The sequence below is a fragment of the Lissotriton vulgaris genome, chromosome 5 (assembly GCF_964263255.1).
Source record: "Lissotriton vulgaris chromosome 5, aLisVul1.2, whole genome shotgun sequence".
Taxonomy (NCBI): domain Eukaryota; kingdom Metazoa; phylum Chordata; class Amphibia; order Caudata; family Salamandridae; genus Lissotriton; species Lissotriton vulgaris.
In genome coordinates this window covers 1,698,177,778-1,698,205,222 of record NC_141693.1, presented here as the reverse complement: position 1 = coordinate 1,698,205,222, position 27,445 = coordinate 1,698,177,778, and the positions used below count along the sequence as shown (strand labels likewise).

At 45.7% G+C, this 27,445-nt stretch overlaps 1 protein-coding gene across 2 annotated transcripts in view; it reads left to right on the top strand.

The window, feature by feature from the left end:
* MYO1D (myosin ID) overlaps window positions 1-27,445 on the top strand; it is a 512,976-nt gene that overhangs the window by 362,552 nt on the left and 122,979 nt on the right. For both annotated transcript variants that reach the window (XM_086923844.1, XM_086923845.1), the window contains exon 20: window positions 24,187-24,300. In XM_086923844.1, the coding sequence (XP_086779970.1) occupies window positions 24,187-24,300 (114 nt within the window). The remainder of the gene's footprint in view (window positions 1-24,186; window positions 24,301-27,445) is intronic.

The window sequence follows — 27,445 nt, the reverse complement described above, 5'->3', positions numbered from 1 at the left end:
GCCGTGGCTTGAAACTCATGGCTAATAGCGCTAAATGCGTTGTTGTCTATGTACTAATTTTAGGAAAAAGCACAAACTAACAGTTGATCGGGACATTGATGTCAAGGGTGCAGGTAGGTTAAACGAGACCCGAGCACAACAGTAAAACTTTACACACTCACAGAGCTCATAGTAAAACTTTACACACTCGAAGAGCTCATAGTGAATGGTCACTTGGGTCACGAAAGCACCCTCACTCTTCGTATATGTCCGATTGTGGGACCATATGTGAGTGTCCTACGCCCGATATTTGTTTCAATCGGAAAGAGTGGCAATGAGGTCTCTCAAACGGAATCCTATGGGGTGGAGGAACTTATAGACCCCCAGAAGCAATCAAAAGAGTATATAGTCACTGTGGAGTCACTCAGAGTGAGACGTCCACAACAGACTGCTTATCCTGAGGAGTACTGCATCTCCAAGTGATAACTCGTAGTCAGGTTATAAAGGGTCACAGTTAGGTAAGGCACAGCATGGCCATTCGATAGTAGGCACACAGTGATGCAGAAATACAACACTTGACTTGTACAATTCTCTAACTTGTTTAGAAGCTAGAGAGAGAGCTTTTTCCATGGTTCCTCAAACTCTTACTCCCATGTGCAAGTCCTGGATGTTTTTAAAAATTAATTCCTTTGCTGGCCACAATTTTTACGTATGGCACCATTTCACTTTTAAAGCTTGGATTAAGTATTATACTCCTTGCACAATTCTGAGCAGGAATCATCATCATGAACCCTCTTTATGCCTCTTAAATGTTTCTTACTAATAGTTCCTATCTGTGTAAAATACACGTATAGGGGTGGAGAGGAAAGAAATACATATAACGAGGCGTACAAGCAGTGACACACTTGTGTATTATGAAAAACTGCCCTCACTCACACACAATGTGTGTGACATGCTTCATCATCGGGTCTGCTGTGACGCCCAGGCGTAGCCACGGACAGGGCGGAGCATAGGGAGGGGGGAACATAAAATACAAGGACAGAATACAACACAAAAATGAAAGTGACAGTGTTCACAACAGAATATGACAATCCAGGACTGGGTACAGTGATAGAACAAAAAGTGCAGTCAGAATAGTGAGGTTAAAACTGGTTCCTGGATACCTGATAAAGCTTTATTGGTAGGTTCCAAGGTCAGGATTAAAACTAAATTACGGATGGTGGTGTTAAAGTAGGAAATTAGGACCCCCTAACACCCCTCCTCTACTGCTAAAGTCAGATGTGGTGGTGTCAAGCCAGGGAGACTTGGAGCTAGGCTCTTGTGGAAGGTCCCAGCTCTAGCCATAAATGGATTACTAGGGCTATTTTGCCCAACTTAGAATCACCATCCGTCTTCAGTAGTCACCTTACACTTCCAGAAACCTCTCACCACTCTTGGAGAAGTCTCAGACATCACCTGTAAGCAAAAAAGGAAAATCTGGAATTGTGAATTTAGGGGAATAATACAGATTGATTTTGCTTTTGCCAGACATGCTTTTACTGGTCAGAGACTCTTTTGTTAGCAAGGGCACAAGGACAGAAAATACCAGAGCACCTAATAAAAATCAAGGCACAGTTGGATGAGTTGATCCCTTTTGGAGAAGGCAAAGTCACCAAAACGTGATATTTTCTTAGATTCTTAAAGGAAATTTCTAATTTTGCAAGGCATTTCTTTTTTTTTTAAGTGAAAGCTTTAATTAAGTAAGCTGCATTTCCAATCCCAACCTCAGGATTGCGTACAATAGATAGCACATTGGTGCTCTCATTAATTATTAGTAGAGGACCTTCTCTTCCTAAAGTCAGAAGCAGCGCCAAGACGCCCAGGGCATTCGAGGGCTTTGCAAGACTAGAAACCCAATCAAATGGATGTAGGATAAGCAGATGCTCTCAAACAATTGTTATCATAAGCAATGTTTCCTTTTGTGTAGGTTTATACATAAAATTACATTCCAGGGCTATTTGACTGCACGTTATTGGAGACTGAACCATGCCATATCCCATTTGGTCATATGTGTCAACTCTCGCTAACAAGCTTCAATTCTTTTCTCAGTAGGGATTGCGATCACATTGTGGCCTCACGGTGTAATGTATGAAATCCAATGTACCTCAAGGTCATTAGGCCTGAGGATATGAGGTTGTAAGGCTTGAGGAGTACACAGTCCTGGGGACAGAGGAGGATATGGTCATGGGGCTGCAGAAGCTTTAGGTCACATGGCTGGAGGAGCGTGAGGTCAATGGTGGCCTCAGGAGGTTGAGGTCACAGGAGGCCTGAGGAGCTTGAGGTCATATGAGGCCTGAAGAGATTGAGGTCACAGGGGGCCTGAGGAGCTTGAGGCCATAGGAGGCCTGAGGATCTTGAGGTCACTGGAGGCCTGAGGATCTTGAGGTCACAGGAGGCCTGAGGATCTTGAGGTCACAGGAGGCCTGAGGAGCTTCAGGTCATATGAGGCCTGAAGAGATTGAGGTCACAGGAGGCCTGAGGAGCTTGAGGTCACAGGAGGCCTGAGGAGCTTCAGGTCACAGGAGGCCTGAGGAGCTTGAAGTCACAGGAGGCTTGAGGAGTTTGAGGTCATAGGAGGCGTGAGGGACTTGAGGTCATATGAGGCCTGAAGAGATTGAGGTCACAGGGGGCCTGAGGAGCTTGAGGCCATAGGAGCCCTGAGGATCTTGAGGTCACAGGAGGCCTGGGGATCTTGAGGTCACAGGAGGCCTGAGGAGCTTCAGGTCATATGAGGCCTGAAGAGATTGAGGTCACAGGAGGCCTGAGGAGCTTGAGGTCACAGGAGGCCTGAGGAGCTTGAGGTCACAGGAGGCCTGAGGAGCTTGAGGTCACAGGAGGCTTGAGGAGCTTGAGGTCACAGGAGGCCTGAGGAGCTTGAGGTCACAGGAGGCCTGAGGAGCTTGAGGTCACAGGAGGCCTGAGGAGCTTGAGGTCACAGGAGGCCTGAGGAGCTTGAGGTCACATGAGGCCTGAAGAGATTGAGGTCACAGGAGGCCTGAGGAGCTTGAGGTCACAGGAGGCCTGAGGAGCTTGAGGACACAGGAGGCCTGAGGAGCTTGAGGTCACAGGAGGCCTGAGGAGCTTGAGGTCACAGGAGGCCTGAGGAGCTTGAGGTCACAGGAGGCTTGAGGAGTTTGAGGTCATAGGAGCTTGAGAGGGGGCAGGAGAAGCTGAAGACAACCTAATCAAGCAAACACAAGGAGCATAATGAATCTGGAAAAGGTAGTAGGATCCTCTGTTGACCCCTGTGAAAAGGTGAAGAGAGTCCCTTCTGATTGATGCCCTTCCCGGTGCCCAGTGGGTTTGGAGTGATGACCAGTGGTAGCAAACAGAAAGGGAAAGAAAATGAGGCCTTATCCACTCTTTCCCTCCATAGCAGGAGAGCCAGTGGACATGGAGTACATCATAGCTGCATCTCCTGCCAACCGCATGAACAACCACTGCCTTCTGTTTTGGGGTGGACCTACCTGCCCACCCTTCCATTTGGTCACCTGATCTGTATGGGCACTAGGAGCTGTGGCCTGGGATATTTGTAAAATTTCACCCTTTTACAATCAAGGATGTTTATTTATTTATTTGTCTTGTTAAGCACCTGAATCACCCCCACAGGGGTATCTCCGTGCTACGGAAGTGCTACAGAGTCAGCGGAGGGGTTCAGAAGAGTTCGGTATTGTGGAAGCGCAGGTTTGATATACAAGCGAGGAGGCTGTATATAGGTGCGAACAGGTGATGGTTTATTTGCAACAGGTATACAGTCAGGGGAAGCCAATGTCCGAGTGTCACACGGTTCTTCTTCTTTGATTCCTTCCTCTTCTTCGGGTCTTGTGGAGGGCGATGTTCCAGGCTCCTCGTCGTCGGAGTCCAAGGGTTTTCCCCGGAGGCTGCGTCCGGCAGGACGCAGCGGGTCAGACTCCCCCCTTTCCTCTCGGACCCCACACCTACCACCTGCGGAGTCCCCCAGGGCTCCTCCCTCAGCCCAACGCTCTTCAACGTCTACATGGCTCCACTTTCCCCCATCGTCAGAACCTACGGACTCAACATCGTGTCATACGCAGACGACACCCAGCTCATCCTCTCCCTATCCAACGAGCCCAACACCGCCAGACGCAACTTTCGAGAAGGCATGGAAGCCGTCGCCAAATGGATGAAAAACAGCTGCCTACAACTAAACACCAACAAAACAGAAGTACTCATCATGGGCCCGAACCCCGACGCCTGGAGCGACACCTGGTGGCCCACCGTCCTCGGAAACCCGCCAACTCCCACTGACCACGCACGCAACCTGGGAATCATCCTGGACTCCGAGCTCAAAATGGACCGCCAGATCAACTCTGTCTCATCTTCCTGCTTCCACACCCTCCGCCTCCTTCGTAAGACCTTCAAATGGATCCCCCTCGAACACCGAAAAACAGTCACTCACGCCCTGGTCACCAGCAGACTCGACTACGGCAATGCACTCTACGCCGGAATAAACAAAAACCTAATCTGCAAGCTACAGAACACCCAGAACGCTGCCGCAAGACTGGTCCTCAACCTGCCAAAACACTGCCACATCTCCCTGCGCACACTCCACTGGCTCCCCGTCGAGGCGAGAATCACCTTTAAGATGCTCACCCACGCACACAAGGCCCTCCACGGCACCGGACCAGCATACCAGAACAGCCGACTCAAATTCCACGCACCTCAAAGGACCCTACGATCAGCCCAGCTTTCCTACGCTGTGGTCCCTCGCACCAGAAAGACCAGATCGGGAGGCCGCTCCTTCTCCTTCCTCGCGGCCAAAGCATGAAACGCCCTTCCGCTCCACCTCAGACAGACAACATCGCTCCCCATCTTCGCAAGAAACCTCAAAACCTGGCTCTTCGACAGACCCCCTCCGTGATGGAATGTACCCTGCACCCCCCCTCACCCCCCCCCCACACCCCTAGCGCCTTGAGACCCTCACGGGTGAGTAGTCACGCTCTAACAAACTTCTGATTGATTGATTGATTGATAAAAGAGGGAAAAGAAGAGCCGTCAGTTCAAAGGCTTCCTTGGGGAAGTATTACGGGTAACCCATCACCACACCGTGCAGTGTTCCAGACTTTTAGTCAGAAGAAGGAGTTATCGTAGGGTAAGTAGTTTTTGGGAATATACAATGATTGGTGTCGATGGGAGGATTAGTGTGAGGGGGAAAAGGAAAGGACTAGGATGTAATAGCCTCAGTTGAAAGGAAGCACTTTAAGTCCGAAATGAATAAAGTACAAGATTTACGTTCAGCTAAGAGTGAGGCACTAAACAGTACTTCATACCCGGTATTAGGTTCACCAAATTCTAGGTGCTCAGGTTTTCCCACCCGTGCCCTTTTCTTACCCACCCCCTCCCTCCAAGTCCCGTGGCACACCCCACTCACCAGCTCTGCTGTAACTCTCCTGAGTTACGGCCGCTCTCCAGCATCCTCCGGGGGACTCCACCAGTCCTCACACCACGGCTCGTCCTGCTCTTCGTCCGCGACGTCTCCACCGCTGGATTCCTGCGAGCTGGTTCTTTCCCCAGGATACTTCTTATCTGCTTCTCCTTCTGGCGTCCTCTCCTCGTTTTCGGCACCATCCGAGTGACCGCCTTCCTTCACACAGTCCGGTTCTTTCATTGGTTTCTCGCAACTGCCTCCGGGGTTAATCCCCACCCCTTCCGGATTCTGGTTGCCGGCTCTCTGTAGAGACACGGAAAGACGGCATGGACGTTTGAGTTTTGGATCCGGATTCCTCCCGTTGCCTTGAATCCCATGAATAGCAGGCTGACCACGGGGAACCTCCGCCAATGGGGATATACCGGTGAGTCCCTCCTCACAGGTATTAAGAAACCTGCGGAATTGCAAATAGTTGGTGCATTCGCGGAGGTGTAGAGGAAGTTGATTCCAGTAGGAAGGGTCCAGATGATAGAAGGCTTTCCCACCTATATGGGATTTCTTTACAAAAGGTACCGCGAGGAGCGATTTAGAGCCAGATCGGAGTGTTCTGGAAGGCTGGTATCGTATGAGTCTGACGGCGAGATAGCTGGGGGCGTTGCCGTGTAGTGCCTTGTGTACTATGCATCAGATTTTAAAACCGATGCGCTTGCTGATGGGCAGCCAGTGTAGTCCCAGGAGTAGAGGCAAGGAAGCGGTCCTGGCAGAAGAATTGGAGACTAGTCTGGCCGCTGTGTTTTGGACCACTTGGAGTCTGTTAAGAGAGGATTCATTAGCTGAGATCAAGCAGGCATTGCAGTTGTCAAGACGACTTATTACTAGTGCCTGAAGGAGAGTTTTCCGGACCGTCTTAGGGAGGAAAGGAAAGACCTTCCTCAAAAGACTTATTGTGTGGAAACAAGAGCTCACAGTGGTTGAGACTTGCTCTTGCATAGTGAGTTTCTGGTCTAAATGTACTCCTAGGTTTTTTACCAGAGTAGGGGGGCCTCTCCGAAGAGCATAATTTCAGTTTTACTAGCATTTAGCTGAAGGAAGTTGTTCCTCATCCAGTCCAAAATGTCTGTCATACCTTCAGAGACGGCAGACTGAGAATTGATGGCGTTTTTGTCAAATGCCATTTGGAGTTGGGTATCATCAGCGAATGAGATTGGGATGAAGCCCAGTTTCCTAAGTAGATCTGCAAGAGGAGCCACATAAATGTTAAACAGCGTGGGACTAAGGCAGGATCCCTGGGGCACATCTTTAGTCAACTCTGATGTTGAAGAGTGGAAGGTGCCGAGATTGACAGTTTAGGTACGATTTGTTAGGAAGTTTGACATCCATTGAAAGGCAAGATTTTGGATACCAACGTTTCTTAATCTAGTTGGTAGGATGGAATGCAAAATCGTGTCGAACGCTGCTGACAAATCCAGGAGCACCAGTAATGCTGCCTGTCCATTATCCGGGAAGTGCCTAAGGTTATCAGTGATTGCAGTAAGTGCTGACTCCGTACTAAATCTGGTACGAAAACTGGACTGTGTGGAGTCAAAGCCTCCTGTTACTTCCATAAAGTCGGAGAGGTATTTATTAACATTTCTCTAAACGTTTACTCAGATAGGGTAACAGGGCGATAGGACATTAGTTAGACAAATCATCCAGAGGAGCATTAGGTTTCTTTCTAATAGGAATTATTTGGGGAGCCTTCCATTCAGAAGGTAATTTGCCCTTGGTCAGGGAGGAGTTGAGAACGGGGCAGATCATGGGTGCCAACTGTTTGTGAATTAGTGAGGATACCTTAGCAGGTAGGATATCCTGAGGGGAGTCTGATTTTACTGTTTTTATTAGGGACTCCACTGTGTCAGTTGAAAGTGGGGGGGGAAGCAGTCCAAGGAATGAGCAAAGAGGGAGTGTGAGGGGTAGAGGGTGGTGGTGTCTTTCTGAAGGTCCTTATCTTTCGTGATACTGTCGTAAATGGTCTCAATCTGAGTAAAGTGGTTAGCCAGCTTGTCACACAGGTCTTGTGTTGGGGTTACTTCGTTATGACATGCCTTAGGGTTCGTGAAAGAGTTAAGAATGTGGTAGAGTTCATTAGAGGATTTTCGTGCCTGGTTGAGTTGTGACACATTGTGGGTTTTGCGTGCCTTTAGATTTTTATGGTATAGGGCCAGAAGGCTCTTGTAGGCTTCTTTATCAATTGTCATGTGAAAGACACCAGCATCTTTCTAGCTTTTTGCAATGGCTTTTTTCTTTCCGTAGATTGGGAGAAAACCATGTCGCCTGTGTTCTGTTGGAATTGGTAGGGAAGGGTTTTAGTGGGGCCAGTTGATCTAATGTAGTGTTAACTAGAATGTTATAGTTGGCCAAGTCCTCCTCAATGTTTTTAGAAGTCAAAATGATATTGGTGGGTAGGGCATTCGCGAAATGGTCGGTGTGATTTTATGTCATTGCCTTCTCAGGTTATGGGAGGGTGTAATAGGAGTGGAGGCGACCCATACGTCTTTGATGTGAAAACGAAGTAGAGAGTGGTCAGTCCAAATAAGTGGACAGGGGGCCTCACAGCAGATATTTGGGGAGGTAGTCAGGATGAGCCACAACACCCCCTCTATGTTTTCCCTCAGAATACGACTCCTACCAGAAGCCTCCTCAGGCCTGCTTGCAGTTCTTGTTGATTATCCTAATGCTACAGGGACAGCACACCCTCTGACAAAGGCCCAGGTTGCATGGGTGGGGTGAGCCTTTAACGCCCTGATACCGGGGTCTAGAACTACAAGGGAGGGCATTTCAGTTTCATCCCAGGGTAGAGGTATTCGGAGCACAAATGCTGTGACCTGAGGAGAGGCACCCATTCAAAGCAGTGAGATACAGAGACATGTAGTGCTTACACATTGATGGCAGCCATGATGCCACCAATTGTAAATTGGCATGCTGCAAGGCATAGAGCATGCATCATGCTGTGTGACAGAAGAGTAGGTAGGCATGGGAGGGTTTCTGCGCAGTAATACATGGACGGCCCAAGATATGTGGGTATTTATACACGGATGCAGTCAACCAGAGAGATCAATGTGTATGAGTCAGTGTCTAAAAGCTGTTGCAGTGAGGCAGTGGGCTCAATATGTATGACATGGTGTGTGCAAACTGATGCATTAAAATGGAAAGGTAGATATGAAGTCTTTACAAGATGATGTAATAAGACAGAAGGGTACGGGACAGTGTGTACAATCCAAAGGAGTGACACAGAAGGGTAGAGGTGTACAAGACACTGTTTGCAATCCAAAGGAGTGAGACAGAAGGGTAGATGCGTACGAGACAGTGTTTACAATTTAAAGGAGTAAGACAGAAGGGCAGTTGCATAAGAGACAGTGTTTACAATCTAAAGGAGTGACACAGAAGGGCAGATGCGTACGAGACAGTATTTACAATCTAAAGGATTAAGACAGAAGAGTAGATGTGTACGAGACATTATTATAATCTAAAGGAGTGAGACAGAATGCCAGATGAGAGTCCGAGACCGTGTTTACAATCTAAAGGAGCGACACAGAAGGGTAGATGTGTACGAGACAGTGTTTACAATCTAAAGAGTAAGACAGAAGGGTAGATGTGTACGAGACATTGTTTACAATCTGAAGGAGTGAGACACAAGGGTAGATGTGTACTAGACCTTGTTTACAATCTAAAGGAGTGAGATAGAAGGGTAGATGTGTACGAGACAGTGTTTTAAATCTACAGGAGTGAGACAGAAGGGTAGATGTGTACGAGACAGTGTTTACAATCTAAAGGAGTGAGACAGAAGGGTAGATGTGTACGAGACAGTGTTTACAATCTAAAGGAGTGAGACAGAAGGGTAGACGTGTATGAGCCAGTGTTTACAATCTAAAGGAGTGAGACAGAAGGGTAGATGTGTACGAGACAGTGTTTACAATCTAAAGGAGTGAGACAGAAGGGTAGACGTGTATGAGCCAGTGTTTACAATCTAAAGGAGTGAGACAGAAGGGTAGATGTGTACGAGACTGTTTACAATCTAAAGGAATGAGATAGAATGGCAGATGTGTACGGGATGGTGTTTACAATCTAAAGGAGTGAGACAGAAGAGTAGACGTGTATGAGCCAGTGTTTACAATCTAAAGGAGTGAGACAGAAGGGTAGATGTGTACGAGACAGTGTTTACAATCTAAAGGAGTGAGACAGAAGGGTAGACGTGTATGAGCCAGTGTTTACAATCTAAAGGAGTGAGACAGAAGGGTAGATGTGTATGAGACTGTTTACAATCTAAAGGAATGAGATAGAATGGCAGATGTGTACGGGATGGTGTTTACAATCTAAAGGAGTGAGACAGAAGGGTAGATTCGAACAAGACCGTGCTTACAATTTAAAGGAGTGACACAGAAGGTTAGATGTGTACTAGACAGTGTTTACAATCTAAAAGGAGTGAGACAGAAGGGTAGATGCATAGGGGACAATGTTTACAATCTAAAGAAGTTACACAGAAGGGTAGATGTGTATGAAACAGTGTTTACAATCTAAAGGAGTGAGACAGAAGGGTAGATGTGTATGAGACTGTTTGCAATCTAAAGGAGTGAGACAGAAGGGTAGATGCGTACGAGACCGTGTTTACAATCTAAAGGAGTGACACAGAAGGGTAGATGTGTACGAGACAATGTTTACAATCTAAAGGAGTGAGACAGATGGGTAGATGCGTACGAGACAGTGTTTACAATCTAAAGGAGTGAGACAGAAGGGTAGATGTATATGAGACGGTGTTTACAATCTAAAGGAGTACAGCAGAAGGGTAGATGTGTACGAGACTGTGTTTACAATCTAAAGTAGTGAGACAGAAAGGTAGATGTATATAAGACAGTGTTTACAATCTAAAGTAGTAAGACAGAATGGTAGATGTATACGAGACGGTATAAACAGAAGGGTATATGTATACGAGACGGTATTTACAATCTAAAGGAGGAGTAAAACAAAAGGGTAGATGTGTACGAGACGGTATTTACAATCTAAACGAGTAAAACAGAAGGGTAGATGTATACGAAAACAGTATTTACAATCTAAAGGAGTAAAACAGAAGGGTAGATGTATACAAGACTGTATTTACAGTCTAAAGGATTGAAACGGAAGGGTAGATGTGTACAAGACAGTGTTTGCAATCTAAAGGGGTAAAACAGAAGGGTAGATGTATATGAGACAGTGTTTACAATCTAAAGAAGAGACAGAAGTGTAGATGTGTACAAGACACTGCAATCTAAAGGAGTGGCACAGAAAGGTAGATGCGTACAAGACAGTGTTTACAATCTAAAGGAGCGAGACAGAGGGTAGATGTGTACGAGACAGTGTTTACAATCTAAAGGAGTGAGACAGAAGAGTAGATGTATACGAGACGGTATAAACAGAAGGGTAGATGTATACGAGACGGTATTTACAATCTTAAGGAGTAAAACAGAAGGGTAGATGTATACGAGACGGTGTTCACAATCTAAAGGAGTGAAACAGAAGGGTAGGTGTGTACTGGGCAGTGTTTACAAGCTGGCGTAGGTGCTTACAAGCTAATGGCGTAGGTGCTTACAAGCTAATGTAAAGCAGTGAAGTAGTGTGGCTCACTGGTTAGAGGCGGCAGACCCGAGAGCAGAGGACGGCCCGGGACCAGGGTTCGATTCCCGACGCGGCAGGTTTCTGGACCAGGGTCAGCGGACTCGATAATTCTCTCGCCTTGGTGCCCACTCAGATCAGCGATCGCACTCGGCAACTCTGGGCACTAGCTTGCCTCATCTTCACTAACGGCCCCACTAGACCGCCGGGGATTCCTGGTCTCACCCTGGAGATACCCATTAAGGGACCATCTCTCAGGGAAGCCAGGAAGGGTTTCGCAGCGGTCGAAGCGCGGAGATACTCCTCCGGGAGTCGATCCTAGCGCTATATAAACTTGCAATTAATTAATTAATTAATTAATGTGTTTGGGACCGTGTTTGTATGGTAATACAGTAAAAAAGAAAGACCGCTATCTAGCAGGCAGTGTTTTCAATCTAATGCAGTGAAATGAGAGGGCAGATACTTACTAGGTGGTGTTTACAAGCTAATGCAGTGAAATAAAAGGCAGATGTGTACGAGACTTGGTTTACAAGCTAATGTAGTGAGACAGGTAGGGCAGATATGTATGAGACAGTGTTTACAAGCTATGCAGCGAGACAGGAAGGGCATATGTGTGGACTGTGTTTATACTTTAATGCAGTGAGATAGGAAGGGCAAATATGTACAGACGGCGTTTACAAGCTAATGCAGTGAGTCGGAATGGTCAGATCTGCATGAGACTTTGTTTACAAGGTAATGCCGTGAGACAAAAGGGTAGATGCGTACGAGACCGTGTTTACAAGCCAATGCAGTGAGATAGGAAGGGCAGATATGTACGAGACGGTGTTTACACTCTAATGCATTGAGACAGGCAGGGCAGATATGTACGAGACTGCGTTTACACTCTAATGCAGTGAGACAAATAGGAGAGATATGAATGAGACGGTGTTTACAATCTAAAGGAGTACAACAGAAGGATAGATGTGTATGAGACGGTATTTACAATCTAAAGGAGTAAACTAGAAGGGTAGATTTATATTAGACAGTGTTTACAATCTAAAGGAGTAAGACAGAATGGTAGATGTATATGAGATGGTATTTACAATCTAAAGGAGTAAAACAGAAGGGTAGATGTACATGAGACAGTGTTTACAATCTAAAGGAGAGACAGTATCTTGTACACATCTACACTTCTGTCTCTCCTTTAGATTGTAAACACCGTCTCATGTACATCTACCCTTCTGTTTTACTCCTTTAGATAGCAAACAGTATCTTGTACACATCTACACTTCTGTTTGCTATCTAAAGGAGTAAAACAGAAGGGTAGATGTATACAAGACAGGGTTTACAATCTAAAGGAGTGAGGCAGAAGGCTAGATGTGTCCGAGACGGTATTTACAATCTTAAGGAGTGAAACTGAAGAGTAGATGTATACGAGACGGTATAAACAGAAGGGTAGATGTGTACGAGACAGTATTTCCAATCTAAAGGAGTAAAACAGAAGGGTAGATGTGTACGAGACGGTGTTTACAATCGTAAGGAATAAAACAGAAGAGTAGATGTGTACAAGACGGTATTTCCAATCTAAAGGAGTAAAACAGAAGGTTAGATGTATACGAGACGAAATTTCCAATCTAAAGGAGTGAAACAGAAGGGTAGGTGTGTACTGGGCAGTGTTTACAAGCTGGCGTAGGTGCTTACAAGCTAATGTGTTTGGGACCGTGTTTGTATGGTAATACAGTAAAAAAGAAAGACCGCTATGTAGCAGGCAGTGTTTACAATCTAATGCAGTGGAATGGGAGGGCAGATACTTACTAGGTGGTGTTTACAAGCTAATGCAGTGAAATAAAAGGCAAATGTGTAGGAGACTTGGTTTACAAGCTAATGTAGTGAGACAGGTAGGGCAGATATGTATGAGACGTGTTTACAAGCTATGCAGCGAGACAGGAAGGGCATATGTGTGGACTGTGTTTATACTCTAATGCAGTGAGATAGGAAGGACAAATATGTACAGACGGCGTTTACAAGCTAATGCAGTGAGTCGGAATGGTCAGATCTGCATGAGACTTTGTTTACAAGGTAATGCCGTGAGACAAAAGGGTAGATGCGTACGAGACCGTGTTTACAAGCCAATTCAGTGAGACAGGAAGGACAGATGTATACAAGACGGTATTTACAATCTAAAGGAGTAAAACAGAAGGGCAGATTTATATTAGACAGTGTTCACAATCTAAAGGAGTAAGACAGAATGGTAGATGTATACGAGATGGTATTTAAAATCTAAAGGAGTGACACAGAAGGGTAGATAGATGTACATGAGACAGTGTTTACAATCTAAAGGAGAGAGACAGAAGTGTAGATGTGTACAAGATACTGTTTGCTATCTAAAGGAGTAAAACAGAAGGGTAGATGTATACGAGACAGGGTTTACAATCTTAAGGAGTGAAACAGAAGAGTAGATATGTACGAGACGGTATTTTCAATCTAAAGGAGTAAAACAGAAGGGTAGATGTATACGAGACGGTGTTCACAATCTAAAGGATTGAAACAGAAGGGTAGGTGTGTACTGGGCAGTGTTTACAAGCTGGCGTAGGTGCTTACAAGCTAATGTGTTTGGGACCGTGTTTGTGTGGTAATACAGTAAAAAAGAAAGACCGCTATGTAGCAGGCAGTGTTTACAATCTAATGCAGTGAAATGGGAGGGCAGATACTTACTAGACGGTGTTTACAAGCTAATGCAGTGAAATAAAAGGCAAATGTGTACGAGACTTTGTTTACAAGCTAATGTAGTGAGACAGGTAGGGCAGATATGTAGGAGACGTGTTTACAAGCTATGCAGCGAGACAGGAAGGGCATATGTGTGAGACTGTGTTTATACTCTAATGCAGTGAGTCTGAAAGGGCAGATATGCATGAGACTTTGTTTACAAGCCAATGCAGTGAGACGTAAGGGTAGATGTGTACGAGACAGTGTTTACAAGCCAATGCAGTGAGACAGGAAGGGCAGATATGTACGAGACGGTCTTTACAATTTAATGCAGTGAGACAGGAAGGGCAGATATGTACGAGACGGTCTTTACAATTTAATGCAGTGAGACAGGAAGGGCAGATATGTATAAGACGGTGTTTACACTAATGCAGTGAGACAGAAAAGACAGATATGTACGAGGCGGCGTTTACACTCTAATGCAGTTAGACAGAATGGACAGATGTACGAGGCGGTGTTTACACTCTAATGCAGTGAGACAGAAAGGACAGATGTATGAGGCGGCGTTTACACTCTAATGCAGTGAGACAGAAAGGACAGATGTACGAGGCGGCGTTTACACTCTAATGCAGTGAGACAGAAAGGACTGATGTACGAGGCGGTGTTTACACTCTAATGCAGTGAGACAGAAAGGACAGATGTACGAGGCGGTGTTTACACTCTAATGCAGTGAGACTGAAAGGACAGATGTACGAGGCGGTGTTTACACTCTAATGCAGTGAGACAGAAAGGACAGATGTACGAGGCGGCGTTTACACTCTAATGCAGTGAGACAGAAAGGACAGATGTACGAGGCGGTGTTTACACTCTAATGCAGTGAGACAGAAAGGACAGATGTACGAGGCGGCGTTTACACTCTAATGCAGTGAGACAGAAAGGACAGATGTACGAGGCGGCGTTCACACTCTAATGCAGTGAGACAGAAAGGACAGATGTACGAGGCGGTGTTTACACTCTAATGCAGTGAGACAGAAAGGACAGATGTACGAGGCGGCGTTTACACTCTAATGCAGTGAGACAGAAAGGACAGATGTACGAGGCGGTGTTTACACTCTAATGCAGTGTGCCAGGTAGGGCAGATTTGTACGAGTCTGTGTTTACAATTCAATGCAGCAAGAAAGGAAGGGCAGGTGTGTATGAGACGGTGTTTACAAGCTAATGCAGGGAGATAGATACAGATGCAAGAGATTGTGTTTATTGACAGCAGCGCTATGGTGAAAGAATGGTAGATATGTTTCAGATTGTGTTTACAGAATGCTAAATTGAGAGGGGCAGGGTAGGTGTGCATGAGATGCCATGATGCTGTGTAACTGGAGGGTTAGACGGGCAGTGTCTGCCAAGCACTCTCCGCAGTGCTGAAGGTTGGAGGTGGTCTGTGGGGTGGGGGTAGGGTTGAGTGGAGACTCTCTCATTCCACAGTGACGACTTTCCACATGGAGCGCGCGCCCTGCAGTCCAAGGTTCCCCCTCCCTGAAATCCTGGATTAAAAGCTGGTAATGTTTTTATCAGCCTCATGAATATGGAAGTGAGACTAGAAGTTCCCGGATGTGCCTCAGTGATAAGGCGGTGTACCCCCGCTGCAGCAAGAGGGCAGGAGTCCTTGAGAGGGCCCTGCTGTTCCCGGATGCTTGGCACGTGCTGCCGGTGGGGTGCGCGGCTGCGAAGTGAGGCCTTCGTCTGCCATGGGGAGGAGTAGCTTGTTAGATTGCGCGCAATCTTACGTAACCATAAGCCTTTAAATCCTCACATAATGCTCGTCTCGCTCTCTTCGTCTGTCCAATGCCTTTCTATCCGACTCCGGTTGCTTCCTTCCGGTCACTGCCAGCCAGCCATTCTCTCTGCCAACCACCCTGCTCTCTGCCAACCACCCTGCTCTCTGCCAACCACCCTACTCTTTTCAACCTCAGACCCTCGTTGCCATATCTCTTCATTACTAACTACATATTCCCACTGCCAACAATTGTAGTACTCTTGATTCTTGAAGCGACTTTGTAAAAACCAACTTTCCTCCTGTGGATCTCAATAAAACATAAATAATGTTAATAAAAAACGGACATAAAAAAAAAAGTTATGCTGAGTGGATATACGTTGTATTAGTCATACTGGGTGGACACGGTTGGCCTAGATCTCTCTAAAATGTATATATTTAACCAAATGTTAAAGTATTTCGAGAGTAGCGTATTGTATGCATTATGTATGTAGTATTTACATAGCGCAAACCTAGCTGAAAGGCAACTAAGAGATGATCAAAGACAGTCAATATGTGGTCGGATGGGTAGCTGGTTTGTGGACTGTTCCTGCATCATAATGTAGTGTTTTTTAATGAGGAGTATTTCATCTTCTATCTGAAAGGTGTTCTTGTTGGGGGTGTGCGGAGAACCACTGGAGTACCTACCATCCAAGTAGGCAGACACTCCAGTTATGATCTCTGCTTAGAGTAACTATCAGTCAGAAGTACTTTATTCGGTTCATAAAAGAAAAAACATAAAAGTATATTACATTACATCAAAAGTTAGTGCCATAATTAAATATAAAAACCTATACAAGTTAGCAATCCATACAGTACGTTAACATAAATAAAATCAACCGTTAAAAAAAAAGTAGCAGTCTAGAAATATCATATACAAGAAGATTTAAAAACAGAATGATCTGGTACAATTAATATATTTATCGCTATGTACAGTGGGTCCACATAATTTTCTTCCTTAATCTCATAGCTATAGTCAGGAAGTTGGCTACATTAAAAATTACCCAAATATTCGACAACAACTGTAAATACAGAAGGGTTGGTTTGACTTGTGCGAACCCCTTGTCCTTAATAAGAGGGATAATAAACCTTTTGCGAATGGTATGAAAATGCTCACAAAAAAAGATAGTGAGCGGTATCCATAATGGAAAATCCGTCACAAGAACAGATCTCCAGGTCCGTCTCCTTAGTCCAGAATGGACGTTCTGTTATGAGAAGGTGGAATTTATTCAATCTGAATTTTGTTAACAAAAATCAGTGATTGGAGTTGTTAACAATTCTTAAATAGGGTTCAATATCACTTGTGGTTACTGGTAGCTGGTGTGCCCTTACTGTGGGTTTGCTCAGTTAATTATCTTCTCTAGCCGAGAGTGTCATCAAGTTATCGGTGTCCTTCACCCATTTCACACCCCCCTTCACTAATTTAAGTGGCAGGTCAAATAATTCTGGACGACCTAACTTGGCTGCTAATTTTTTAACATAATTCAGCCAAGGGATGCAATTACCATGCTCTAGAGCCAAGCAATCCTTGAGAACCTCATGGTTCAGCTCCAATTCAGGGTTCAACTTGACTAAGATCCATGTTAGTAACGGGGCTATGGCCATGCGATCTTCTAGGTATTTTACCCAGCACTCTTGATGAACAATGTACCCGGAGGTTGACTGGGGAACAGACAGGATGGACTTCAAAAATGTATCCTCAGCCACCTGTAACAACTTTACATTTTTAATCCCCCACAAATCAGCTCCGTACATGGCTAAAGAAACACAATTGGCGTCGTATATTTTCAACACAGCCTGCAACGGCTTCACCCCCAGTTTACGGGAAAATCCCAAAACAGCCAGGATGGACCTAGCAAAGGCATTACGTTTTGCAGCCAGCTGAGGTAACCATGTGGAATTATCATCAGAAATGACCCCTAAATACAGGAATCTGGAGACCCTAGACAGAACATTCCCTTCACAATGCAAGGTCTTAATTCTTTTTTTACCTCTGTTCCCCACAATCATTACATGCGATTTAGAAAAATTAACACTCAGATTTAACACTTTCATAAAATCTGCAAAAGAATTTAAAAGGCGTTGCAACCGTACTGCTGTGCGGGCTAAAAGAGCGGCAGCATCGGCATAAAGCAATGCCGGTATAAGATATTTGCCAGCCCTCTGTATGTCTTTACACGCCTCCCTTAAAACAGCACCTAACTCATTAATATAAAGGGTAAATAGAGTAACTGCTCTCCCCTTGCGCAGCTCCGCCTTTAAGGCATTGCCCTCAGCACCTTCTGGTTCCAGGGAGGTGTTCGAGGCCCTACTCCACCCGCAGGCTCCTGCCTGTGCCTCATCCCAGGTCGTCTAGTGAAAGAGCACCCTGCTTTTCTGCTATTCCGCTCTGTGGGTGTCAGCCTTTTCTGTTGTGCCTTTCTCTTTTGCCTTTCTCTTCTGCCTGTTTTTCTTCTGTCTTTCTAATTCTTTGCCTTTTTCTATTTCTGCCTATTCCCAGTTTTTTCCTGCCGCTGCTGCCCCTGCAACCCCCAGCGTGTTCCCGGTCCCAACTCCCAGCTGCTCACCCACACCCCAACCCCTACTTATTGGTGCCCGCTGCACTCCAAGGAGAGCAAGACCTCTACCCTCCTGTTCAGAGTTACTGCTCTCTCGTCACGCAGCTCCGTCGTTGGGGCACTGCCATCCCTTCTCCTCCTCTGTTGCAACCCACCCTTGTCTGTTTGTTCGATGACTGCCAATTATTCTTCGCTTTGTAAAGCTGTTCTTGATCGATTTTTGTCACATCATCAGTGAGCATTCAAGACAAGCACCCATCTATACAGCCAAGGACCATTAACAGCCAGAAGATTGTATCAAAACTCTATCGGGGCGGCCAGAGGGGAACCAGGATTGTGATGTGAGCCGGAGCAAGTGTGTTGAGAGGTCACCAACAAGTTGAAGAGAGTGGAAGTAAATATCCCTCTCAAAAATATATAGTGAGATGAAGAGGAGGTAGTAGGAGTGGGACTTTTGTTAGAAACCAAAAGAAAACAAAGTAGCAGGTGTATCCAAAATAAAACGTATTTGAGGACACACATGCATGTTCGTAGAGCAGCCAAGAGAGGGGAGCAAGGAAAGACGCCAACATTTGCAACTAGCAGAGGTTATGTATAGTGGTAGAAGGGTTGGTAAGTCAAAATGTGTTACTATATGACATAACTACCAATATGAGAGCCTGGAAGATAGGGAGTGAGGTCGCTACTTAGCGCTTATAGTGCAGAAGATGGCTTGGTGCTATGTCGCAAAGCGGGTAAAGAGAGATGTATGAGGGATGAACAACAGTGCCATGTGTAGGGACTTGGAATAATCTCACTTGCCAACTACGGAGTGCATGAGTGGTGGTGACCCAGTTAGAAGCAACAAAATAGAATGTGAGCCTGGCCTTCCTATGTCCCCTGTAATGAAACCCAGAAATGTTAAACCACTCCTTGTCAGAGAACTTTGGGGAGAATTTCTACTGCCACCTGGATAGAAGATCTGCAGCCATCAGTAGAGAAGCGACGCTTGATTGTTTCTCCAGTATTACTCCCCCAAACTTGCCCCACATGTTAAAGTACTTACATAAAAGGGGCAGCCCAGCCGTGATCTCACACAATGGGTGCATTGATTGTATTACTGCATTTGAGGGGACCTCAAACCAAAGTCCTTATGGAGTTTTTGGAAGTATGTAAACTGTCCTTTGTCACTACGTCATCTGTGGGAAGTAAGCTGGCATCCAACTTTTCCCTCCATCCTATTTCATTGTTTCCGATCTTACATCCTATATTTTCCCATAAAGGGGGCAGGGGTGGCCTTAGGCATGTGCAAGCTGTGCACCTGCACAGGGCCACCAAACCCCAGGGGCCACCACGCCAATATATATCCTTAATATAATAATCTTCTGAGGATGGATACATATTTGCGTGGCGGCCCCTTGCAGGGTTTTTGCGGCCTCCGGCTCTGTTCCGCTTCCAAACACCCTGACCACCCCCCTCCCCCTCCCCTCTTCACTGGCCTCTGTGCTCCACCCCGCCCGGACCCCCTCTTCCGGGGCCCCCTACCTACGCTCCCTGCCCAGGGCCACCATGAGCCTAGAGCCGCCCCTGAAGGTGGTACTCTTGTGTGTGTGGCAGTCCACACGATAAAGTTTATGGACAGTGCACAAGGCCAGCACAGTAGCGTTCATAATCAGGTTGTTGAATTCCATTGTTGCAGGGGTTTTGCTATTGATTAAATCCAAGTCTCCCTTCATACACCGCAAGTGTCTCTCATGTAACACCCAGAGGGACATCGGTGAGCCAGTGGGCAGGAGGTAGACCATATGTGGCAGCTGGCGCGGGAGGTAGAAGGACTTCATGTGAGGCAGTCACAGACCTCCGGCACAGTGGTAGCTTCAACAGAGCGGTGTTAGTGATCCTGAAGGGTAGCATGGCAAAAACATAATTAACACTCAGGCCCTTGTTCATCTTTTCTTCATAACCGGGATCTTGCCCAATAACTACATTTGAAAACCACACCAAGGAGCAACATCCTGGGGCGTGAAGGGACTGTAGAAAGGACTGGATATTGACACGTGCTACGCCCTTCAAGTCTGGATTGTTAGGGATAACCAGGCATTTAAGATTTCTGGGGTACCCACTGAATGGGCTGATCAACCGGGACTGATTTGGTAGTAGGTTTGGTCCAATTGTAGCAACAACCTGAGAACTCGTTAATTATAGACATCACGGCCGGTATTGAGCTCATAGGCTCTGACAGCATCTAGAGAATGTCACCCACATATAGAAAAAGGTTTTAGTGACACATGGACATTCTTACTCCTCATGAAGACAGGATACAAGCGTATTTTAGGTGCTGAGGGTTCAAGAGCCAATATAAAGTGGAAGAAGGCACACCTGCTGAGTCTTGCACTTGATAGAGAAGAGGCTAATGAAATCCTTCACAAAGACCGCTTTGCCGTAGGCCTTGTATGAAGATATCAGATCTTGTTTATTATTTTGGGTCCCAGGCCAGTGGCTTTAACATCCTGAAATGGTAGCCCCAGGGCACACGGCCAGTTGCCTTCTCAGTGTCCAAAGTTAAAGCTAACATTTGCTCCCGGTCTTTGTTAACCTGCCATAGGAGATGCACTACAAATCTCACGTTATCTCCTGACATTCTCCGGTCACAAATCATGAGGCTAGGTTTATGATTAAAGGGCTCAGTCTACTTGCCAATACTGATGTTTAATAATATGATGGACCTGTAACTGCCGGACTATCAAAGGATCCCTAACAGTTTTCTTGGTAAGCAAAATATTGGCTTGATTGGATTGAATTCCGAGCTCAGTTCACCTTCCTGCTGCACTTCATTAATTGATCAAATTGCATAACATACCAGAGCTTGTCTTTTGTTAATTTTATAGAATTCCAAGAGGAAACTATGATCATTGGATACTTTGGTAGAAGACATATTGTCAATGGCCTCGTTAATGTTGCCTTCTGAAATGCTGCCATCTAAAGGCTCTGCGTATTCAGTTTGGACAATATTGCGTGTTCGGTCTGAGACATAAACAAAGATTTTCGGTCATATTTAGGTCTGGTCAACTGCTTCCACTGTATGTTGCTGGAGGTATGTTGTATCTTACAGGGATGTTCATAATGGTAGACCCCAGCAGCACCTGCACAAGTCACAGAAGTTACAAGACTTCTTCCTATGCAACACAGAATCCCTCTATATGTACCACGCTATGCAGAACTTGCTTGCCTACCATAGAAATTGGCTATAGGCCACTGACCCCTCGTTATCAACAGGGATGGTCTCCAGGTGAGATCTTTTCTGAAGGTAGCTTGTGCATTCTCCAGCGACTTCCGAGGTCCGGACGTTTTGGATTAACATAATAAGAAATGCCACCCTTCAGAATATCACAGGATTCGACCAGTGGTAAGGCATTAGCCAAAAGTAAGGAAGAAGCCAGTATGCAAGAAAGTACTACGTATATGTTTTGCACAAACATTAAGTGATATACGTGCCCCAAGCATCAAGTATAAGGTCTAATATAAAGCCTCAGTCTCATGTGGCAGCCCATAAGGGGTCTACAGTCAATTGCCATTCTCTTCCCCTTAATGTTCAAACCTACCTATTCAGTCTGAAGAAGATCCTAGTCCGTCTGCAGAAGAAGGCGAGTTTAGACCCGTTTGCTGCATACACAAAGCTCACTCCTTGAATTGCTCCCTAGCGAGTTTCTGTGTCGATGCAGGTCTGAAGTACTGTGACTGGTAGTGATTGTCTGAAAAGAATGACCCTCCTCAACTCCCTTTGACTGTTGGCACCCAATGTCCATTTGTCACTAGCCAAAGTGTTGCATGCGTTCACTACATTGAAGCTTCAGCACTTCTGTCGGTGACTTGGAGAACTGCGAAGTCTGATGTCTTTGTTTACAGGAAAGTCAGTGTTTTCCTTACTACATAATGCATGACCCCATTGACACTGAGAGACAGTATGTGAAGGGCCCTGAGGCAAGTCTATATAATTGGGGCTGAAGGTCCCAAATTACCTGAGCCGTTGACTGCATGATAACAGTGACCAGGAGGACTAAATGTGAGGTAGAGCATGGCTAGAGGGAGGTGAGAGAGTAATGTGTACTGTGTGAGGCAAGAAGGGGGCAGCAGAAGGAGGGAAAACAGCAGAACCACCCCGAAGGAGATAAAAGTGCAAATAGGGTCCTGAGCAAAATGTTGTATAGGATCTAGCAAGAGTTAGGGTAGGGAGGTGGAGATTTGTTGGGGGAGGGAGAAGAGGACTAGAACAAAATGCAACTGTATAACAGCCGGTACACTCACCAAAGTAATGTAATGTTGCACCAAGATCGAAAGCGCTTGAGACTTTGCAAACTTTAGCAATGAACGTTCTAAACCGTAACTAGGGTAAGGTTGGTAGAGCATTCACATCTCCAGCCATCTACCTGTACGCAGCCTATTGGATAAAAAGAGGGTAAACCTGGCTATGTGCTTTTTGGGAACCCTTCTGGGCCACAATGTCTGTGAATCTTCTCGAGTCTGGTAGCCCATGGAAGAAGTTGAGGGCCAGTTCCAATTACAACCCCTAAAACAGAACAGTGGTGGGTTGTAGGGAACGGTGGTGAAGGGTGCAGGGGTGGGTGGGGGTTAGAAGAAAAATAATAGTACAAAAGAAGATGTTTCTGCTGGTCGCCAGCCACCACCTCTCCTCCGTCCCACCCAAGAAACTGGAAGTACCCAGGTTTCCAGACTCCCCTTGCCAATCACGACACTGCTGTCACCTGCATGTCAGCAGTGTTGTGATTGGTCTGAGTGCCGTGGTTCGGCCCTCAGACAGGGAGTGGGAGGTTGTGCATGTTCTCCACCCAGTCTGTGCAATACAGCTGATGGAGAACATGCTAAGTGTGTATGACAGTTTGACGGCCCCAAGATTACCGGCCAAACCGTCATGCGCACTTATGGGGCAGCAACCACTCCTTCTCCCTCTGGCGTCACAGGAGCCCAGCCCCGCCCCTAACCTGGTTGCAAGCTCAATACTAAAATAAAATAATAATAACGTTCTGTTAGTGGAGGAGCTGCTGCTGAACATATATACATACATATATACATACTGATCTTTTAAAGCAATCATGCTTTTGAAGTTTACTCATTTTAGCTGTTGGTTGTTCAGATCAATTCCCCTTCACCATTTATTACCATGCAGCAGCCGTTAGTTTTCAATACAGGAGTCCATTCAAAAGTATACAGCAGTCCAATATTGAAGAAAACAATTGCTTGATGGGTTTGTCTTCGATGTCATTGAGGGTTAGAAAATTTGCAACACCACTCCTGTTGCCTCTCTGATTTTGGTGGAACGACAACACTGGTGGAAAGAGTCGCTCTGCCAAACTGTCAGGCCCCAAGTCTGCACTAGAGGCTGGTTTAGGTGACCTATCTCTCACTAGTGGATTACTTTGTAAAGATAGCCAATGCATGTCCGGCAGTTATTTTTCCGATGTGAGCATTATGTGTTCGCATAAAAGGGTGAGTCTGTTCTTCCTGCAGATTATTTGCAGTAGTAGCTCAATGTCCACTCTGCTGTTAGTTTGCAGATGCAGTAGTTCTGTGCCAACTCAACAGGTTAATTTATAGAAGTGGACCTAAGTCTGCCTTACAGGTCAGTTTGCAGAAATGGATCAAAAGATTCACTGCAGGTCAGTTTGTAGATTGGTTTCTGCCAACTCTAAACATTGTTTGCAGATGATGATCTATTCCAGGTCTGTATTTGTTGGCCTGTGGTTACCCTACATGTTAGTTTGCAGATGTGGCTCTGTGTCAGCCCTACAGGTCAGCTTTCAGAATTGGATCGGTGTATTCCCTTCAGGTTAGTTTGAAAACATGGGCCCATGTCAACCTCCTAGGTTAGTGTAAAGATTTGGGTCTATGTTTGCCACCCAGGTTAGTTTGCAGAAGTGCATTTAGGTCTCCTACATGCTAGGCTGCAGATGTGGAGCTGTGGAAAAGCGACTTGACGCCTCGTCAGGCGAAGTAAGCGCTTTATAAATACAATTACTACTGCTATCTCAATCACAACTTATCTGCTATTGTTTGATGATCACTGCAAAACTTTCAGCTGACTTTAATACATCTATGTTTTTTTGCAGATAAACAGATTTAATAAAGTGGAAGATCGTGCCATTCTCATCACGGACCGACATCTGTACAAGATGGACCCCAGTAAGCAGTACAAGGTCATGAACTCCATCCCACTGTACAACGTAAGTGCCACTGGTCGCAGCACTAATCGAGAACACCATCTTGCTTTACAGTGCAAAGCATGCCTGTGTCTTTGTTGGCAGAATATTTCACTGCAGTCACAAGTGCTCCTACCCACACCGCCATGAGTGTTCCCAGTGGCACAGCAGGATATTCATAGACAGTGATTCAACCTGCACCATATGGCAGAGTTGGCTGACTAAGTAATATGTATGTGTGGAACCTATATTGCACAGAGGTAGGAACTGAGTGCTGGATAGACCTTGAAGTTACAAAGGCACAACAGGGAGAGGAGTTACAGCAGAACATGAGGCCTGTAGAGTGGAATACAAGAGATGCCTAGCTTGAGAACGAGGTTACTGGGATAAATGGGCAAGAGTGAATTGGGTATGTGGCAGTAAGAGGACGAACGAAATCCCTCCTCTTACAGCAGCGTGCGATTGCTGGGTGAACATCGTGCCCTGAGGTGTTACTTAAATATGTGGATTTCCAACAACTTTCAGAAGTGGAGAAAAGATGGAGTCAATTGGGTCCTGCTCAGGTTGGAGTTCAAGAGCCTTCATAGCCGGAGAAGGCTTGACGTCTTGTAATTTCCTTCTTTCAATTTCTGGTTTTAAGCATGCCGATGCTGTGGTTGCGCAGTGTCCTCATTAGAGCATGATCTTGTTTGCAGTGGATTTTGTGGCAGGCTTGACTTGACAGTCTTGTGGCCAATGCAGCAGCTCTTGAATGTGATCGGAGTGCGGCCTCGGAGCTAGTGCATTATTGCGGCCAGATGTGAATCTGTGGTACAGCCGAAGCTCTTGAACGGGTAGGTTGAAGCATGGGTGTCCGGTGTGTCAAACAGATACCATCCTGCCGCTCGTTTCATCCATTGTGGTGGCACATGACCAGTGCTTGGACTAACACAATGACACCTGAACTGTAGTCCGATACCTACTACAAGTTGAATGCTGGATGGATGACCACATTTTACAGCTGAATCCTGCTAGAAAGTAGCGGCGATGGTCATCGAAGCAGACCCATAGACCTGTATGGAAAATATATGTCCTCAGAACATAGGGGCAGCTCTGTTGACCTGTATCGTGTGTAAAGAATCTGGGCGTTAAATGATGGGCCAAAATATGTAACTGAGATTGCAGAGCAGCTGAATCTATACAGACTATTAATGGGATTGCAATGGAGGGGGAGTCGTCCCACCCCTTCACCGAGGACCATAGATCAACTGCTTGTGGACTTGAAGAAGGACTTATGTCTGGTCTTTGTTTCGCATTGGAAAGATTTCCTGAATGCAAACCAGAACACGAGGAGTTTGAAGCACTGGTATCTTCAAAATGCCATAAGTTAAGAAGGCTTGCATGGGTGGCAATGCATTCTGGGAGCATGCCTACTCACCTAAGAACTCAGGCCATGCTTCTAAAGTTAAGGCAACACCTCCAGAAATGGCTGTTAGCAAACTAAAGGGATAACCCAGAGTTTGGCTGACGGGATACACTGTCACAAACGTCGTGAAGTACTGTGCCCACCAAACTGACAGTCTACCCGCTCCATTTAAAGTCGGGTGAACCATCGTGTTTCTGCTGGCAGAAACCCTGTTTGGCTTCGGCAGTGAAAACCTTAGACACACAACCCGACAGACCTCAAGCCATTAGTGCAAGTAGTTCATACAATCCACCCTATTTAGGGCAGACTTTTTTTAAAATACCGCCAGGAAAAGCTTGGCGGTCCTCAACATAAAAATAAAGATTGACCTGCAGGCCCTGAGAGAAAACTCCAAGGGTGTCCGAGTCATGATTTCATTTTTCTTCAAAAACAAATACTTCCTTTGCAGGCTTGTTTTAAAAAAATGTAAATATTTGCTGAAAGGCCTCGCAAAGCGCGGCGGGTGCTCGGCAAGCTTACGGAGCGTTTACAAGAGCAGCCAATGCGATGACTCTTCTGAAGGCCTAGAGATCGCCACCTGGCAGGGGACGACCACTGACACATTAGCACTGAACCATCCCTCGTCAAATTTCGAAAGCTTCTCAAATTTTTTCTCTTCCCTAAAAATCCTTAAAAACTCCTATCCCCTTTAGAGCTTTTTATTATTTGTCAGGCAGCGCTGGCACGCTTACGGGCAGCCATGCGCTTTATAAATCCAATTTCATTTCATTCATTCATTCATTTCATTTCACTGAATATGGCGGCCTGCAGTCCCCAGGGTATCGGGATGCATGCCTCGGCTGCCCTGGAGGAACAGATCACAGAAGTGCAATAAGTGCCACATTGCTCTCCTGCGAAAGTGGCCAAGAGCCGTACACGACTGAGCAGATCAGTGTATTTTAGGATACAAGTGCTGCCACATCTTCTTGTAACTTCTAAAAGACACCTCACTGACCAAGGGTTCCAAAAGGACTTCTTACAAGAGGAAACACGGTCCAAATGTGGCCTGGTATTAATTAAAATGATATCTGAATATATCAGTTGTCAAACAATACATCTACTGCAAGCGCAGCAGTAGAAAGGCTCTTTACAATCGATTATGCGTGGAGAACAAGCTGCAAAATATTTGGCAATACTGCACTCTTTCAACACATTATTTTGAACCTGTGTTGAGCAAAGTGCAAAATGAAAAGCATCTAATAGGGACCTATTGGTATAAGGATGCAGCCAAGTCCGTCCAAAGGCACATTGTCTTCATTTTCGATGGCCTTAATACTCTTTAAGGCCATGGACAAGACAAAAGATGTGTAAATGATTGGACTTTTTGATTTTGCGCATTTCACATCGCGTGTTCACGTTATGGTGAAGGCTTTTTAAGCATTTTCTCCCTTCTGTGTCATGCTTGCACTATCCCAGATATTTTGCACCTCGTTCTCCACGCATAAACTATGATAACGTGCTTTTTTTTTTTTACAATTTTATATAGCGCGAACTTGACCCATATCAGAGCGCTTTACATAGCACCAGTTGCATTACATGAGGACCCATTCATTTTCATTAGGCACGGGGAGATTAAGAGCCGAGTCTCGAACCCAGTTCCCCAGATTCTAGGTCGACCACCGTAGCCATTAGGCCAACTCCTCTCCTTAGCAATAAGATGTACAATAAGGTTTCATAAATAACGTAATACTTTAAAAACTCTTGTTCTCCAAACAACTAAATTGG